The following is an 18802-nucleotide window of genomic DNA, read 5'->3' as shown; positions in this document are numbered from 1 at the left end:
CTGAAAATAGCCTCCTCCCAAAACTGGCAGAGTGTCGTCCCCCCACCCCAATACACACACCCCTTTAAAAGCACCCACCAGCAAAAACAAAAGTTAGCACCTATGAAGAGTGGGGTTTTGTGTAAAACACTGGCAGATGGATAGCGTAATTCAGGTGGAAAGTTGACACTACATTTGACATGAATTTAGGGTGTGGGTGTGGCCTAAGGGAAACCTTGTCTTCATGGAAGACTGAAAGGAGGGTCAGCTAGAAGAGCCTGAAGTTCTGAAACTCGCCTTGAAGAAGTGGTTACCTCCAGAAATGCCATCTTCATAGACAATAAAGTTAGTGATGTTGTCACCAGAGGGTCCCAGACGGTTAAGGTCCCATGAAGGTACAGGGTCAGACACAAGCAGGCATACACTGACTAGACACTTGAGAAATCTTGAAACCAAAGGGTGAGAGAAAATAGAAAACCCATCAACTGGTGGGTGAACTGCAGTTATGGGAGCCAGGTGGACCCCCAAGGAACTAAATGAAAGGCAGATGACTTCAGGAGTAATGGGTAGTCAGTAGAAGTCTAACTTCTGTGACAGGGAGATAATTAAGATTGCACTGTGGCACTCTGCACCTCATAGCAGCTCACTGAAACCTCCATATTCACTACTGTCATTTTGTATAAAGTAAGCCTTGTGAGGTATCATTTTAAAAGTCTTGATCTGTTGAACATCAATATCCTGTTGGATTGTATGTGCTATCACTGTATGTTAAGTTATGAAGTTTTGCTATGTGTGTGTGTTACTGAAATATGTTGTGAGGTTGGGAAAACCCAGCCTTTCAGGTACAACAATGGAGTAGCCAGATGGGCTGATGTTGGTAGGACGGAAACTGGAATCTGCCAAAGGGTTCAAGCAAGGCTTCATTAATAGGAAGGAGCTGCCAATGGTGTTGGCAGAGCCAGCGGTGCCAACATGGAAGGGTGAGGAGACAAAGACATCAATGCTGCCATGGATTATGCCGACAATGCCAATGGCAGTGCTGGGTGTTGCAACAGTGGACGGCACTGCAGGTCCTCTGCCACTAGAAAGGCCTGCGGAGTCAAAGGTAAGTGCTCAGTGACAGTGGCATCAGTGCCCACTTTGTTGGATGCGGAACAGACAGACATGGTAAAGATTAAGACACGAGTCTTGATGGCCCTGTGGAAGCCAGAGTCAATACTGCTGCATCAGACAGCACCGGGGAAGGCCTATTCTTGTATTTAAGCTCTGACTCTGCACCAGAGACTTACTTGAGGACTTTTTGTGAGGCAAGGACTGGGACTTTGAATGTCTATCAGAGTCGGAATGCCTGGAGCACTTCAGTGAGGATGGCATGGAGGACAAGGAATGGTGTTATCCCAGGATTTATGGTTTGGAGCTGGATGGGCATTCCTCGTCAAAGCAGAATCTGATCTCTACTAGTCAAGGTTTGTTTCTGACACAGGACACACAGACTCCTTCATCAAATGCACTTGGAGGTGAAAATCTCTCTGTTTTTTTTTTTCATTCCAGTGGGGAACGAGGTACCATAGGGTATTTGTCCCTCCAAGGCACCTGACCTCATCAAGGCAGATCAAGCAGCTTTTTGTGTCCATCCTAACAGGGTAATGGCCCTGCACGAGGCACATTGCTTGAAGCCTGGGGATTCCTTCATAATAAAACCACCAGGGCCCCAGTCTATAACTACACTAACTACACTATAAACTACTAATAAATTAACTGTATACATTATAAAGGAGTAATTTCGCAAAAGCTGACAAACCTGAGCAAAAGCTACAGGGAGCTGCAACTCTTGCCATGCGGGGTGAGAAGGAACTGATAGGCAGTCTGTGGACATTGCTCTTTTACACCCTATGCTCAGTGAACAATGGCGCATGTACCACCTTGTGGTACTGCTGTCAACAGTCTCCAACTAGAGTGTTCTGGGCATACATACACCTGCAGTGGAATGTATAGGTACACAATCACTCAAAGGGAACTAGGGCTAAAGGTTAAAATTTTCAAATGTAGGTGTCTAAATTTAGGCACATATATTAAAGTGATCTGATTTTCAAAAGTTCTAAAGTAAATATTCAGAGCTACTATTAACTTGAAAGCTCTGTACCTCTGAAAATCAGACCAGTTATTTAGGTGCCTCAGTATGGATTTTAGCCACCATCTAATGGTGCGGATGATAGAACAGTTAAAGAACTGCCAATATTTTTTCTATATTAGTGTTTCTGCTCTTGCTAATCTGATGTAACTGTACTGGGGATAGCAATAGTCGGAATGTTTTTGGGGGAAAGCCTTATATAATACAAATAACAACTAACTTTTATAAAGTGTTCTTTCTGTACAAATCTCAAAGCAATTTACAATACTATGTTAAACACATTCAGAGATACACTAGCTAACGGGCAAGGACAGAACATTCATTTCCATTTTATTTATTTATATATTGATGGCTTTCTGTTATACTTTTAAAATGTCTAGCAGATGGCCACAGAGGTAAGATACAGTGGTCACCATTAAAAATAAATAAATAAAAATTTAGCAACATTACCTCATATTTGTATCTGAGATACCATATGTATTTTCTTTTCTAGGTATAGGGAATATTGTGTGAATTCGATACCACTATACATTAGCTGTTTTGTACGTTGACTTTTTAATGGTGATTGCTGAATGTAAGAACAATTCTGATGTGGATGAATTCTTCTTTGGTTGACTGTTGTCAACTTCATTGACTGGATGTCAGTTAACCAGTGAAGAACTCCAAAAGAAATGTTAGTCATAAAAGGCTTTTTGTAGGTGACGTCAGGAACAAACATATCAGTCAAAGAAGAACAAGGAAAAGATCAGACTTAGCCTGAAGATGCAATGCACTAAAATACCAAGGTTTGGGACCTCTCCTCATTTCTTATATTCCAGCATCATTAAAAAGAAATTAACACTTGGCTAATCTAAAGATGTCCACCAAGTCAGCTTTTCCTTTCTCTTCTGATCTTACTCTCTCCAATGGCTCTTTCTGAGCATTATTCCAGGCAAGAGCTAGAGAAACTTCCATTTAATCAATTTGAAGGCACGTGTGAGGGTCTAATTCAAGAATCTGGGTATACGGACCAATATAGGAAGACAATTGGGAAAATGATTTGCATATGTTTTTTTCTTCCAAGTTAGTTGTACAGCTTTCACCCATATAATTTTTATAACCCTCTATAACAAGCCAGCCTTTCCTCTGAATAGGGAAGCCTTCTACAGAGACAAAAGCAATGATCCAAAGAGATCCTACACATGGGCGGCATGTAATGGAGGCTGGGGGAAGCTAGGCCTTCCCAAACCTCACACCGCTGTGGGGGCAGTGGCAGATTGCCACACGGCCCATCAAGCCCTAGCCAATTTGAGCCCCTGGAAAAATCTGGTGGCGCTGCTTCCCACAGTTCCCATTGGCTGGGAATGCGAACCATAGCCACTAGGAGCTCCCGTACTTGCAAATGCTCAGGTAAACAAAGTGCCTCGCGGCCCGCCAGGGGCTTACCCTGAACAAGCCGCGAACCAAAGTTTGGGAACCACTGGACTAGGTGATCATGATGGACCCTTCTGGCTTTAAACTCTCTAAGTCTATGAGAAAGACAAATACAGAGTTGGCTGATAATTTTTTCATAACTCACATTTATTGCCGATGGATTAAGGACAAGTTTGCATCCAAACCAAATTAAACACGTTGTTGTTACAGCAAATGTAGAAACAAATAGAATCTGGAAATTGGGTATCTGTAAAACAATTGCAAAAAGATTTTTTTTCAGATAACCAAAGAATAAAAGATTAATAATCAATTAAACTACAAGCACTTACCACATTAACTTTGTTTCTTGCTATAGCAAAACTCACAACTGCTGAAGGAATACACTAGAAAAAATAAATGAAACAAAAGATTAATAGAATTGCTTACAAAACAGCATAAATGTATGTTAATAAGAATAGTATACATGTTTCTTAGAGGATCTGGTACATATTGTAATAGTTTTTCTTTATCCATTTTGAATTGAAAAGTGAATGAATAATATGGAGAAAAAAGGAGAAATAAAACATAAGCATATATTAAAATAATATGAAGGGTCAAACAAGCAAACAAAAGCTTGGAGATTCAAAGCAAAGGCTACCACACTTGTCTCAAACTCAACAATTAAGGGTTGTATTTTAATATTCCAAGGGATTCAGAGCAGTAATGAACTACAGTCTCTCACTGTTAAGTGTATGCTGCAATAGCTAGGCTTTCAATGAAAGAACAGCAGTCTTTCTGGAGAAATTTAATGTCTTTGTTAGTTTAAATTAATTCCAGCAGGCCTAAAGTTCTAAAGCAGACAAAAGAAACCCTGGACCCTTAGTGTTATTTTAAAGAGACAAAGCCAAAGTTGTTAGACCTAAAAATTGACCAGCTTTGATGATAGTTCAGTTTTGAAGGTCTTTGTAAAACTAATTTGTAGGGTCATATTATGTCTTCAGAACTGTACTTGTGACCCCCATGACTTCACTGGGAGCTGTGTATATGTGAGGGCAGAATGTGAGCCAGTTGTACTGGGGAAAAATAGTCTACATTCCATAAAGGAAAACTTTCCTGAAGGGATCTTATTATCTCCCAAGTGTCACCCTTATGAGGTATTTATCTCATTGCAGGCTCCATTCCATTCCACACATTTAGGATGTTACTGCAGTGTTAGAAGATATTTATATGTGAAACAGAAAACTATGAAAATAAAGTTATAGAAAATGGTTTTTAGCCAAAAAAATTAATTCCACATCTTCTGTGCTTCCTTCACTAATCATTAGAGCTAGGCAATTTTTTTCAGTAAATAGTAAATTTGCTGAAAAATGCATTGTGGAGGGCACAGAACCTATTTGCAAATTCAGGTAAAAAATAACCCTAAGAAAAAACATTTTGGAAATGTCGAAATGTTTCATTTCAACATTTGCAAAACAACCCATTTCTACACTTTGTTTTGAAAACATCCATTTTAATCAATATTTCATTAGAAAATGTCATTTCAAATTAACATTTCATTTCATAATGTCCTTTTGAATCACCATTTGAAACACTGTGGTCAACATGAATGACATTTTTTTGTTTTTCTTGTTTCAATGAGAAAAAAAAATTCACTTTGGGTCGAAACTAAAATGCTTTTTTCCTACTTTTTTAGCTCAGCCACTGAACCAAAAAAAAAACAATTTTTTTTTTAGTTCTGTTAATCATCTTCTGTGTCCAAGGGATACTTGGGGTGAAATCCCAGCCCCACTCAAGCCAATGGAAGTTTTACCATTGACTTCACTGGGGCCAGGGTTCACCCTTTGAGTCCCACATTTGTACAGTGTCAATTTGCCAGTGAGAACAAGTATAACAGCAGGTTAGCATTTAGCTAACATGCTCGATAGTGTCTCTTCAGCACTTAATTTACAATTTTTAACATTAGCAAAAAAGGGGGGAACATTTTTAAAGGAAGAAAAATGATTAAATGAGTGAAAACAACAATCCTTTCCCCTCCCCCATGTTAACATTAACACAGGGCCTAATCCTGCTCCCACTGAAGTTAATGGGAGTTTTGCCATTGATTTCAATGGCAGCAGGATCATTCCCAATTTGTAACATGTTGGTAAAGACTTTATGCTCTCTTTCTGACCCATGAGTCTGGCCAAGTTGCACTTGATGCAAGACGCAAAGGGAAGAGGCAAAGTGAACCTTAGAATATTTTTTGTTTTTCTCCTGTTGCACTCTGAGTCACAATCTCTTCCCTGAGCTGCTTCTGTGGTCATATAGCTACACTGTCCCTTATTCAGAATAAAATACCAGTCTTGCCCTAAATTAGAAAAAAGATTGATTGATATATATATCACCAAAATAACAATGGCACAGTAGAGTATTTCAATGTACGGAGGAATCAGAGCTAACTTCATCATACCCACAGAGATCTAAAATGGAGATGATGAATGCCAGAGGAAAAATTGACCATGGTTGTGTATAGCTTAAAGTGATCTGTTCTGCCAATCTTATTCTTTAAATCTCAAACTGGTGTCTGTTGCAAAATTTTGATAGATGAAAAAAATTACCACCAGCAGTGGAACAATATCATAAAATTCTATCTTTGTTGTTCAATTGTTAGAGTGTAAAATTATTACAGATTTTACTAATAAAGTAATAATATTTATAGAACACTTTTCATTCTGTTAACACTTAGATACCTTGGTAATGTGCACCTTATAAAACCTGAGACAGACAGAGAGAGAGAGAGAGAGCGAATGAAATCCATCCATCATAATAGCATCTACCCACCAGATACAAATATAGGGTGAGGGACCACAAGGGAATCTTAACTGAAATTTCCTCCCTAGAGGTTTCTCTGCAGCAGGAGACAATTTATAATATAAAAAATATACATGGGCATCACTGCATCCCACACTGAAAAACAACCACTTTTCGTGAGAAACAAGGCAGCTATTTAACAAGCATGATATTACTAACAATTCTTTGTGAAAACCCTTTAGCTTTAATCTACAGCCAAACCCTACATAAGGAACATTTATTGTGTGCATGGGAGAGGAGGTATAATGTTGGATAAAATGATGACATGGGTGGAGAAAGTTTGAGCATGAAGAAGACAGACAGATTAAAAGGAAATTAAGTTCATAAAATTATTTATTATAGTGTGCATTCTCAGACAGCCACAGCAATTAATTAAGAATGCTTACTGAACCTGCTGCACAACGTAAATAATCCATTTCAGATGGAAAAACATTTCCCAGATAAAGTGAAAATCCAGAAGTAACAAGAAGGCAAGTCTGCAAAGCAAAAATATGGTATAAATTAATGTCAAAAATGTATAAAAAGAGCAAATGGACAGACGAAAACCAGTAGTCCTTTCAAAATAAAGTACTTTTGAACTTTTAATAACACAGTCTTTGTACAATTGATAATGAAACAATACATCAAAAGATGTACAGGTCAAAAGAACATGTTTTACTGGCTGTTAGGACAATATTGGATTGTCGAAGCACATCTGAGCTAAGTATTGTGTGATGACTTGGCAAATACATAAAGAAATGCTTAGAAGGTAGTCACATCATAATTGAATTTTGGGCTGAAATAGCTTGATGATAAAAATGAACCTTTTAGGACCAAAATATCAAAGGGCTCTCAACTAAACCTCTAAATTTATGCTCACAAAATTGTATATGAATGCTTTTTGGCATACAGTTTTGAACAACCAGGTTTTTACATTGTTCCAAACCTCGTACGTGCAATTCAAGAATTCCGTGTGCTGAGGTTTGGGTTATGAAAAAATTTACCTGTACAAAGCTGACCAATCATAAATGTAGAGTCTGATTTTCAGTTTTGGCTTTTCCTGTTATATTTATACTAAGGCCCTCACAAATTCGTAATTGATTTAGGAATGTGTGAATTATTATAACCACTTTGGAGAATTACAGTCTCACTTTATACTCAATTTTACAGGGCAGAATCCAGAATACTATTTATATGCACACATGGAAGTATTAATTGTTATACCCAATCTGGCCCTCACTCTATATGCAGAATTAAAATCAGTATGAGTTTTTGTATACACTGATGAAAGGACTGGTTTCTTACCTTTCTCTACCATACTGCTGTGTTTTTCTTGCTGGCAGTTTACCCTGTGAATCTGATGTATCTCAGTGACCCCCACCTAAATACCCTTTTAAATCATCTGGGGATTTGTGTTTTGTTTTTAAGAAATAGATATTTATTTTGATTATTACCCTTATTTGTTTTACTGAATTCACAGACTGTGGATCTAATCCGGGTCCACTTGAAGTCAACAGTAAAACAATAATTTGTATTTAGGTGGGAATGAACTCAGACCTTAGAAGATTAATGGGCCTAATAGATTCAGAACATAGGAACAACAATACATTTATGTCCCATTATTGCCTTCTTGATTTATTTCCATGTAGGGGAGTGCACATTCTATGGGTAACAACTTGCAGCATTTCTTTATAATTCCTCTTATGGTGAGGGAGCAAAATTACCTACTCTTCCCCAGAGGAAGAGATTGCGGCTTCCACTCCCTAAAACTGCAGATACACCAAGATCCAAGCAAATAATGCAGATATTATCATGCTTCTACTGTTTTAAACCACTATACCACCCAATTATTCTTATATTTTATGTATACTATATCTTGGAGGTGCTTTCATGTGCTGCATTTTAGTGTGATACTTACATATCTTCCCACTCTGAGCAGAGAGCCAGTTTGTCAGATGGCCAATGAAAGGGAGATATCAGTGTGCCCTGGGAAGTGAACTGGCCCATCCCATGAAGAACACATAAGACTGACTGGCCTAAGCAGGGCCTCAGACTGAGCCCACATTGAGAGACAAGCATCCACATCACATTCCCTTGTTGGCCCACTTTGGGTTTCATCATGGTAGTCTGAGCTATTATCTGCTGAAGTACACCCTTAAAAGAAATGGCTTAATGGATGCAGATAGAAATGATGGTTAATTGAAGATGATGACTGAGGGAAGGCAAGAGGAGGCTGAAGGGAAAAGTCAGGACTTGCCAATGTAAGCTGGACTGGAGAACTGTGGGTGAGGAAAGTGGCCATCGGCCATGTGACTATGAGAACGAAGCAGAGGAAAAGACCAGCAAGTGAAGGAGAAATAGAACTCAAGAGAAAATATGCTGAGCTGGAAAATGAAGGAGGAGCACAGAAGGCAGTAACTGATGGTGAGAGGACAAGGAAGAAGAGAAGAGCGGCTAGTCCTACAAGAAGAGGGGAAGAGTTCAGAGCCCCGGAGGACAGAGGATGACTTGTAGAAGATTGCAAGGGAGAACAAAAGACAAGGGGACTTGCAGCAAGAAAGAACAGGAGAAAGGCCAGAGAATCACACCAACACCAGGAAGAGGCAGGTCTATGTGATTGGTGACTCTCTACTAAGAAGAACTAACAGGCCTGTCACCACAGCTGATCCAGAGAACAGAAGGGTGTGCTCTCTGCCAGGAGCTAAGATACAGGATGTGGACCTGAGGCTGAAGAGTATCCTAGTTGGAGCAGGAAAGAATCCATGATTGTCCTTCATGTGGGAACAAATGATACTGCTAGATTCTCACTGGAATGCTTCAAGGGAGACTATGCCAGGCTGGGGAAGATGCTTAAAGAAATGGAGGCTCAGATGACATTCAATGGTATTCTTCCTCTCCCTAGAGGAGGAGAATGAAGGTGAGACAAGGTTATGATGATTAACGGATGGCTCAGACAGTGGTGCTATAAGTAGGGCTTTAGGATGTTAGACCACTGGGAAGCATCCACAGACAGAGGACTGTTCTCATGGGATGGACTCCACCTGAACAGGGAGGGAAATAGACTTTTGGGGTGGAGGTTGGCACAACTGATAAAAGAGTTTTAAACTAGGAATCTGGGGAAGATGGTTGGGAGATGCTCTTGTAATTTCCACACCTGATTCTAATATTGACCAGGAGGAAAATCAAGAAAGAGAGAATACAGCAATGGAGAAAAGAACAGCAATGGGTAGGAGAATGGACAGAAAGAGGAAAGAGAGTGTCAATACCAATGAAGCTACCAGTCAGGTAGGTGATACTGGCAGGAGAATGACTGTACCTAATTGGTGAGGAATCTCAGTAAAGCCAAGCAGAAACAACTAAGATGTTTGTATACAATGCAAGGAGCCTGAATAACAAAATGGAGGAACTAGAACTACTGGTTCAGGAAGTGAAACCAAATATTACAGGGATAAAAAACCATGGTGGAATTGTAGTTATGACTGGAGTACAGGTATTGGAGTACAGGTATGTGCTGTTTGGGAAAGACAGAAATAAAGGTAAAGATGGTGGAGTAGCATTGTATATTAATGATGAGGTAGACTCTAAAGCAATTAGAAGTGATGGAATGGATAAAACAGAGTCTGTTTGAGTCAAAATCACTTTCAGAGAGAAAGCTACCAGAGGCTCCCCTGGGATAGTGCTTGGGGTGTGCTATAGACTCCTACGATCCGATATGGACAGAGACCTCTTTAATGTTTTAAGGAAATGAATACTATCGGGAATTGTGTGATTATGGGAGACTTTAACTTCTCAGATATAGATTGGAGGACAGGTGCTACTAATAATAGTAAGGCCCAGATTTTCCTGGATATGATAGCTGACAGATTTCTCCACCAAATAGTCACCAAACCAATAAGAGGTGATGCCATTTTAGATTTGGTACTGATGAACAGTGAGGACCTCATAGAAGAACCGGTTGTAGGGGACAGCCTTGGTTTGAGTGATCATGAGCTAATTCAGTTTAAACTAAATGGAAGGATAAACAAAACTAAATCTGTAACTAGATCCTTGATTTCAAAAGGGCAAACTTTAAAAAAAATAAGGGAATTAGTTAGGGAAGTGGACTGCATTGAAGAACTCAAGGATCTGAAGGTGAACGAGGCTTGGAATTACTTTAAGTCAAAGTTGCAGAAATTATCAGAAGCCTGCATCCCTAGCAATGGGGAAAATATTCATAGGGAAGGGTTGCAGACAAAACTGGATGAGCAAGCATCTCAAACAGGTTATTAAGAGAAAGCACAAAGCTTACATGAAATGGAAGATGGGATGGATCAGCAAGGAAAACTACCTCTTAGAGATCAGAAAGTGTGGGGGGAAGTGAGAACTGCCAAAAGCCAAGCAGAGTTGGACCTCGCAAAGGAAATTAAAACCAATAGTAAAAGATTCTATAGCCACATCAATAAAAAGAAAACAAGGAAAGAAGAGGTACCGCTAAGCACCGAGGATGGGGTGGAGATTAAAGATAATCTAGGCATGGCCCAACAGCGAAACAAATACTTTGCCCGAGTTTTTAATAAGGCTAATAAAGATCTTAGTGGTAGTGGCACTAGGGTGGCTAAAGGAAATGAGGACATGGAAGTAGAAATTACAACATCCAAGGTGGAAGTCAAACTCAAACAGCTTAATGGGACCAAAATGGGGGGCCTGGATAATCTCCATCCAAGAATATTAAAGAAACTGGCACATAAAATTGCAAGCCCAATAGCAAGGATTTTTAATGAATCCACAAACTTAGGGGTCATACCCTTTGACTGGAGAATTGCTAATACAGTTCCTATTTTTAAGAAAGGGGGAAAAAGGTGATCCAGGAAACGACAGGCCTGTTAGTGTGACTTCAATTGTATGCAGGATCTTGGAACAAATTTTGAAAGTAGTTATGGACATAGAGGTAAATGGTGACTGGGATAAAATACAACATAGTTTTACAAAAGGTAGATCATGCCAGACCAACCTGATTTTTTAGACAAAGGAAATGCAATCAGTACCTGGATTTCAGTAAGGCATTTGACACAGTTCCACATGGGAAATTATTAGTTAAATTGGAGAAGATGGGGATTAACATGAGAACTGAAAGGTGGATAAGGAAATGTTTAAAAGGGAGATTACAATGGGCCATACTGAAAGGCGAACTGTCAGGCTGGGGGAGGTTACGAGAGGAGTTTCACAGGGATTGGTTCTGAGACCTATCTATTTAACATTTTTATTAATTACCTTGGCGCAGAAAGTGGGAGTATGCTAATCAAATTAGCAGATGACACAAAGTTTGGAGGTATTGCCAAACCAGAAGACTATCTAGACATCTAAAATATGTAGAAGAATACCAAGACTAGAATATCATACAAAAAGTTCTGGATGACCTGGAAAACTGGAGCAATAGAAATGGGATGAAATTTAATAGTGCAAAAGTACAAGGTCATGGACTGAGAGACTAACAACAAGAATTTTTGCTATAAACTGGGGATTTAGTTGGAAGCAACAGAGGAAGAGAAAAACCTGGATGTATGAGTTGATCACAGAATGATTACGAGCCACCAACGTGATGCAGCCATGAAAAAGGCTAATGCAATCCTTTGATGCATCAGGTGAGGTTTTTAGTTAGTACCATTATACAAGACTCTGATGCAACCTCATCTGAAATACTGTGTGCAATTCTGGTCTCCCATATTTAAGAAAGATGAATTCAAACTGAAATAGGTGCAGAGAAGGGCTATTAGGATGATCAGAGGAATGGAAAACCTACCTTATGAGAGGAGACTCAAAGAGCTTGGCTTGTTTAGCCTAACCAGAAGAAGGCTGTGAGGAGATGATTGCTCTTTATAAATACATCAGAAGGATAAATACATGGGAGGGAAAGGAATTATTTAAGTTAAGCATCATTGTGGACACAAGAACAAATGGATATAAACTGGCCATCAACAAGTTTAGGTTTGAAATTAGATGAAGGTTTCTGACCATCAAAGGAGTGAAGTTCTGGAACAGCCTTCCAAGGGGAACAGTTGGGGCAAAAAACCTAACTGGCTTCAAGACTGAGCTTGATATGTTTATGGAGGGAATGTTATGATGAGGCTGCTCACAATGGCATGCAGTTGATCTGCGAATGCTAGTATCAAATATCTCCAATGGCTGGTGATGGGACACTAGATGGGGGATGATTCTGAGTTACTAGAGAATTATTTCCCAGGTGTCTGGCTGTTGGGTCTTGCCAAAATGCTCAAGGTCCAACTGACCCCCATATTTGAGGTTGGGAAGGAATTTTCCCCCAAGTGAGATTTTCAGAGACCCTGGGGCTTTTCACCTTCCTCTGCAGCATGGGGGATGGGTCACTTGCAGGTTTAAACTAGAGTAAATGGTGGATTCTCTGTAATTTGAAGTCTTTAAATCATGATTTGAGGAATTCAGTAACAGAGCCAGAGGTTAGGGGTCTATTACAGGACTGGGTGGGCAAGGTTCTGTGGCCTGCAATGTGCAGGAAGTCAGACTAGATCATGATGGTTCCTTCTGGCCTTAAAGTCTTTGAGTGACAAGCATCCACATTACCTTCCCTTGTTGACCCACTTTGGATTTCATCATGGATACGGTAGTCTGAGCCATTATCCACTGAAGTTCACCCATAAAAAAGAAATGGTATAATACCATTTTCCTGCCTCCTTTCTCTGGCAGTTCTTCTGTGAATTGGCACAACTTATTCAACTTCTCCAGCAGTCTGGTTGTTCCTTTGTTAACCAAAGCAATTTGTTAACAAGGATCTTCAAAAGAGCAGCGGAAGCAGACGGCAGGAAACAAAACAATTTCCATTTTAGCAAACACAAGTGGGGGGAGAAAGAGAATGGAGCCTCCTTCACCACCAGACTCCATGTTGCCTTCCTCACTGTCTGGATAAACTTTGGTTTGAGGGGTAACCTTCAGAAGAATCCTCTTCAAAGGTTAACTAGACTATTAAAGAAAGGGGCAGAAAACCCCAAGTTGTCCCTTTCACTTAAGAAGACAAAGGCACCAACACCTTTGGGCCTCTGGAGAGATCCTGACCAAGGAAAGGATCAGTCACCATCTTGCTGGGAGACTGTAGGTAAGAAAGGCCATTTTAAAGAAAGACTTGAACCAAAACTTGTCAGATTAAGTTTTAGACTTTTATATCTGTGTTTTCACTTGTATTTGCTTATAACCATTTCTAACTTTAGCTCTTACACTTGAATTCACTTAAAATCCTGTCTTCTCTCATTAAGAAACTTGTTTTATTTTTAATCTAAACCAATCCAGTAGTGTGTTTTAAACCGAATGGTTTGGTAACTCCAGTTAAAGTAAAAAACTCTTGAATACTGTCTCCTTATAGGAGCAACAAACTGTAATATCTGAACTGTCCAAGAAAGGGCTTGACAGTGAATAACACACAGTTTGGGAAAAATCCAGGACGGGCAGTGTGTTGGGGTAACCTTTCAAGGAGTAACTAAGATTGGTGGAAGCCAAAGTGGGGCTGTAGATGAGATGCTGGGTTCAGAGCACTGAACCAGGACTGTCTAGCACACAGAAACTCAGGGTGTGACCTATATGCTGGAAGGCTGGTTGTGAGTGGCACAGTTTGGGAGCCACAACAGCAAAGCATCATGAAGCACCCAAGTTTACAGGGCAGGCAGTGACACAACCCCTCACTGGTCTTGACTGCACCCCAGAATGAGACAGAAAATTCTTTTCTTTCTGTGAATGCTTGAAAGCACACTGAAAAAATCCATATAAAAAAACCCAGCTCTTCTTTTGCCCCTTCTCGTTATGTAATCAGGTATTTCAAGTAAATTCAAGCTGTTCAAGCAAATTAATTTGTCGGAAAGAGAAAAAAGGTCAGGGACCTGAGTGAAAATGAGACTTTGTTTTTATTCACTGTGCAAATAAATAAATGTCCTAAAATGAAAATAATCACCTTTTCAGTCATTGCAAAGTGATTCCACAAAACACAGAGGCCACCAGCAAGAAAAAACACCAGGAATATAGGTTCTAATAGTTATCATGTCTGTTCTTTTAGTCATTACTGGTCAGAATGTCAAGGACCCATACAATACTCCTTCAAAATCATATCCTTCCATGGTTCTATCCATGAAAGTTCAATTAAGTTGACATGAGATTTGCATAAACCACACACAAGGCAGGATATGACTCTCATTACTGAAAGTTTTTAGGAAAAGATCTTTCCATTCTCTAATATAAAGAGAAAATGACAATTAAATGTTGTATACATATTTTAAAAACAAAAAATATTGTTATAGCAAGCAAAGTACTAACATAATGGTTAGAAATATACTGTAAGTTTGAAACATTTGATCTGCCTGGGTAGTATTAAAATACGTTTAATTTCTTTTACAGTGAATATGTCCTGATATTTGCCACTAAGATTTATTTTCTCAGATTATGATGTTTGGACACTACAGGTCAAATTCAGCCTTGTTATAAAACCACTGCCTTGAACAGATTTACAAAAGTGATGTATTTAGCTAGAAAATCTATTTGTAGTTGCTAAATATGTTTCTGTTTGAACATCAAATTTTAATATTTATACATTTTCATCTCCTGAACACCATCGCCGTCAGTGAAGAGACTAATTTCATTAACTTTCCCAAAAGGAAAAACTTCACAGTTATCAAGACTTTCCTTGCAGTATGAAATGCAATAGTATGTTTAAAATACTTACCCCCATCAACAAAGAAAAGATCCATGTTCTATAACTAAAGCAAGGATGAAATCTCTTTGATATCTGAAGGTCACTAGATTTGATATCTGGTACATAATTTCCATTCTCTTGCTTTCCACGCTCCAAAGTTGGCATCCTGTCATAATTAAATTCTTCTCTGTAACCTTCTTCCCTGGTCATAACGCTTTATAGAGGTAAATTTTTTAAAAACCATGAAAATGCAAACTAAAAGCAGATACCAAAAAGTATGGTCTTGTTTTTCTACATCCTTAGGCACATGAGCACTAAAACCACTCTTCGTCTAGTTAGAATTTAATAAATAAAATAATAAACTACTACTACTAATAATAATAATTAATGCTTAGCAGTTTACATTTTCAAAGTACTGTACAAACATTAATTAATTAAGCTCTATACAAGAAGAGAATTTCCTATATCCATAGTCAACAATACTGTATTGTAGTGTAAATAAAAGTGTGTATGTCTAAAACACTCTTTTGTTTACACTGTAGTTAATTTTATAAAATTGGATTTAAGAAAGATCTTTAGAAGAAGATTTAGAGCAAAAGAAAATTAGCATTTAATGATTTAAGTGTAAACTTTGTAGATATATCTAAAACTAAAATATTTTTTTCTTTTAAACATTACTAAGAGACTGTGAAGATTTTCTAAACATGTTTATTTCCTAATTTTCATTTGGCTTTAGGCATCAACCTCAGAGATCTAAAAATTATATTTAGACTTTAAAATGATTCTGATGGACTCATTTATTCAGAATACTTCAGTTATAATGTATTTTATTGCTTTTTAAAAATGGTATCTAGTAACAATCATTAGGTTTTGTTCACTTCTCTCTTTTCCAATCCATTCTGATGCCTTCAGTAATAGACAGATTATTACAATTTATTGTACAGTTTTCAACAGTTAAAAACCTGTGTGCTTACCTTAAATTGAAAAGTTAGTTGTCAGTTTAAAATAGTTTTGTGAGTAGAATTATCTGTACACTTTGTGATATTCTCACTGCTTAGTGATTCATTCTACCGTTGAAAAGTTTGCTCTTCCACTTTGGCTTTCAACAACATCTATTCATACGGAACAAAAGCACAGCAAAAACTGCAGTTAAGCCAGGGAACAGGGTAATGCCTCCTGAATTTTAATGAAGAGAATACACTAGAAGATGACTGTACTATATTCTCATAAGCCTGATTCCAAATCAAACCCATAGGTACGCAAACATTTAAACTTTATGTTTTTCTAAATGAGTGTGCTACATTATAACAGACATTTAAATGAAGTACGTATAATAAATTTAACAAAGTTATATATGTTACCATATCTAATAATAATGTTTTGCATGGAAGTTCTTTCCAAATAATTTAGTTCTTATTTGACAGGAGAGAGAACACTTGAAAGTATAATGTTTTCTTAAAAAAAGTTTTCAGAGAAAAAGTTTCTGCACTTCAGGGAGTTTAAACCTCAGTTTGCCTCTTTCCAATTAAATTTTTGTGAATATGTTTTGATGACTAAATCCTGGTTTTCTCAGAATGTTCAGATAAACTTTGCACATTTGACTCATATTGGCACTGAGCCTTACAGAACACAGTTTTGGTCAAACAATACAATTAAAATTCTAGCAGGCAACAGTAACATGCAATAGTCATGGTCCAACTGAATCCCTTTTTTCTGCTGATTAGGAAACGAAAAAATACAGGAATGCATCTACCCTGAAGATATTGGCATCATGACAACTTCAGCAATTACTGGGTCTTTTGTACACACTTAAAACTCCACTGTAACCAATAAACAGTTCAAACTGCAGTATATTGAAAAACCAGCACCTTTGAGAGTATGCTTCAAGAACTTCAGAAAAGCCATCACTTTTCAATACGTACTAATATTTAACAGTAAAATCTTCAACAAAAAAGTTGAATATCTGCCACTATTACAAAAAAAATCAAATAATTACAATTTGACAATTGTTTTGAACAGACTAAAGACTTAGCAATTCATCATGTATCATTAATGACTGCAGTTTATGTTGAAGCTTAGCACAAATTGGCCCTAAATAATTAATCCTATGTTCCTCTTTGTTCATAGAAGAACACTATGCAAATATTTCTACTATCTGTGTCTTTCTCCAATGATAAAATAGATAATAATTGCACAGTGTGATCCTCAATAAAATATTATGGGACTGACAGGTTGCTTCCATTAGTGAGAGAAACTGATAATGAAATTGCGTATTTCTTTGATGTAATCTTGCTTATTTATAAAGACTGTACGAAGTCCTCTTTCCCTGAATAAATCAGAAATCAAACAACAGGAGACTGGTTTCATTCGTCACAATTCCAAGCTTCTTTCAGTCAGCACTTTACCTACAAGTTCTCTCTCTTAGCTTTTATGAAAGGGTTATGTTACCAGGGCTTCTCTGGCTCTCCATGAGGCTGCTTTTCTCCATCTCTGTGTCCTTCTGAGTGTTTTTACCTCATCTCTCTCACACAGGGGCACACACTACTCTTCCAAACCAATGCCTCAGCTCCTGTGTTTGCTCTGTCAGTCTCCAGGGAAGCCCCTTGGGCCACATGGTTCAGCTTCTACTCAGGCTTTGCTGGTGTTTTGAGTGGTTTCAGCTATTGTTTCAGCTGCCTGGTTCCATAAAGGTGCTTGGAGCTTGATTGTTTCTTACATTTATCTTGAATGAAGGGAGGCTTAAATGAGGTTTTGCCCTATCCCCTACCATAACAATAGTAATCATATTCCAAGATCTTTTTTGCACCTGCCATTCTCCACATAATTTATACTCTGATGGGGATAAAATAGGACATGCATAATTCTCCCTCTCTTTTTTGTGTGTATAAGTCATACAAGCATTTGGTCTATCTAATGTATGCATTGTACATTTTGTGTTGTCAAAAATACAAATTAATTCTTATTTTATGGCCCTAACAAGTATATTTATAATACTAATAATGATCAAAGGCATCTAGATGAAATTCTGACCTTTTTTACAGCCAAAACATCTTGCAGTAAAACTCTGAGGACAGAGGGCCTGAGAAATTCCATTAAATTCTCTACCTCAGGAGAAAAGATCTTAGGGCTGCAGAAGAAGAAAGGATCCATGGAGAAAGGAAGCTGAAATCTTATGAAGCATCTGCCTCTTCAGTCCTCTTAACTCTGAGTGTGCAGGTTCTTAATACTCCTCCTCCCTGCTGGAGGAATTGAGACAGAATGCAGTGGAAGTTCATTCTATTTCTAATAAGCTTTCCTCAACTGCAATCTCTTAACTTGCATCCAGAGACCCAGTTCAGATCTCCAGACTCTTTGTTGTGACTCCAATGTAAGCTTTTCTGAATTAATGTTTTTTGATATTCAAAACTATCTACGGTCCAATATCAATTTTAACTAATGTAAAGCCTTAGATCAGTTTACGCTGTTTAAGATTATCTAAATGTACAGGTTACTGCAAAATGCATTCAGAAAAATACCTATATGAATCTCTTGGGACCAGAGAAGCTGTGAGTCAAACCCTGCAACTCCTCTTTTTCTTGCTTTGCAGTGAAGTATTTGCCCTGGAAAAAACTCTATAAGGGCACCCATATGGTTTTTCTTCTTCACTGTGCCAGTCACGTTCCTCTCTATGGGAAGCAATCTAGGATCTTATATTTACTTAATATTTGTATATGTGCAAAAATGTATTAATTTCCCTTTTGATATGCATTCATGCTTGCCAGATGATCACTTATACTAATATATTT

The 18802-nt window shown here is 38.1% G+C and overlaps 1 protein-coding gene across 6 annotated transcripts in view; it reads right to left on the bottom strand.

Annotated features, from left to right (window-relative positions):
• MLC1 (modulator of VRAC current 1) overlaps positions 1-17621 on the bottom strand; it is a 37699-nt gene extending 20078 nt beyond the window's left edge. For 3 of the 6 annotated variants that reach the window (XM_074952347.1, XM_074952337.1, XM_074952311.1), the window contains exons 1-6: positions 17466-17620; positions 15992-16129; positions 15048-15231; positions 6739-6828; positions 3853-3906; positions 3669-3770 (exon numbers count right to left, since the gene is read on the bottom strand). In XM_074952347.1, coding sequence (XP_074808448.1) covers positions 3669-3770; positions 3853-3906; positions 6739-6828; positions 15048-15227 — 426 coding nt within the window. In that variant the 5' untranslated portion in view covers positions 15228-15231; positions 15992-16129; positions 17466-17620. Of the gene's footprint in view, positions 1-3668; positions 3771-3852; positions 3907-6738; positions 6829-15047; positions 15232-15991; positions 16130-17422; positions 17446-17465 lie in introns of those variants that run through there. The other 3 variants (XM_074952354.1, XM_074952330.1, XM_074952320.1) reach the window with 3 other exon arrangements.
• Between the last annotated feature and the right edge of the window lie 1181 nt (positions 17622-18802).

Source organism: Natator depressus, chromosome 1 (genome assembly GCF_965152275.1).
Source record: "Natator depressus isolate rNatDep1 chromosome 1, rNatDep2.hap1, whole genome shotgun sequence".
In the NCBI taxonomy this organism is placed as follows: domain Eukaryota; kingdom Metazoa; phylum Chordata; order Testudines; family Cheloniidae; genus Natator; species Natator depressus.
The sequence above is the reverse complement of the archived record's forward strand: the minus strand, read 5'-3'. Positions and strand labels throughout refer to the sequence as shown.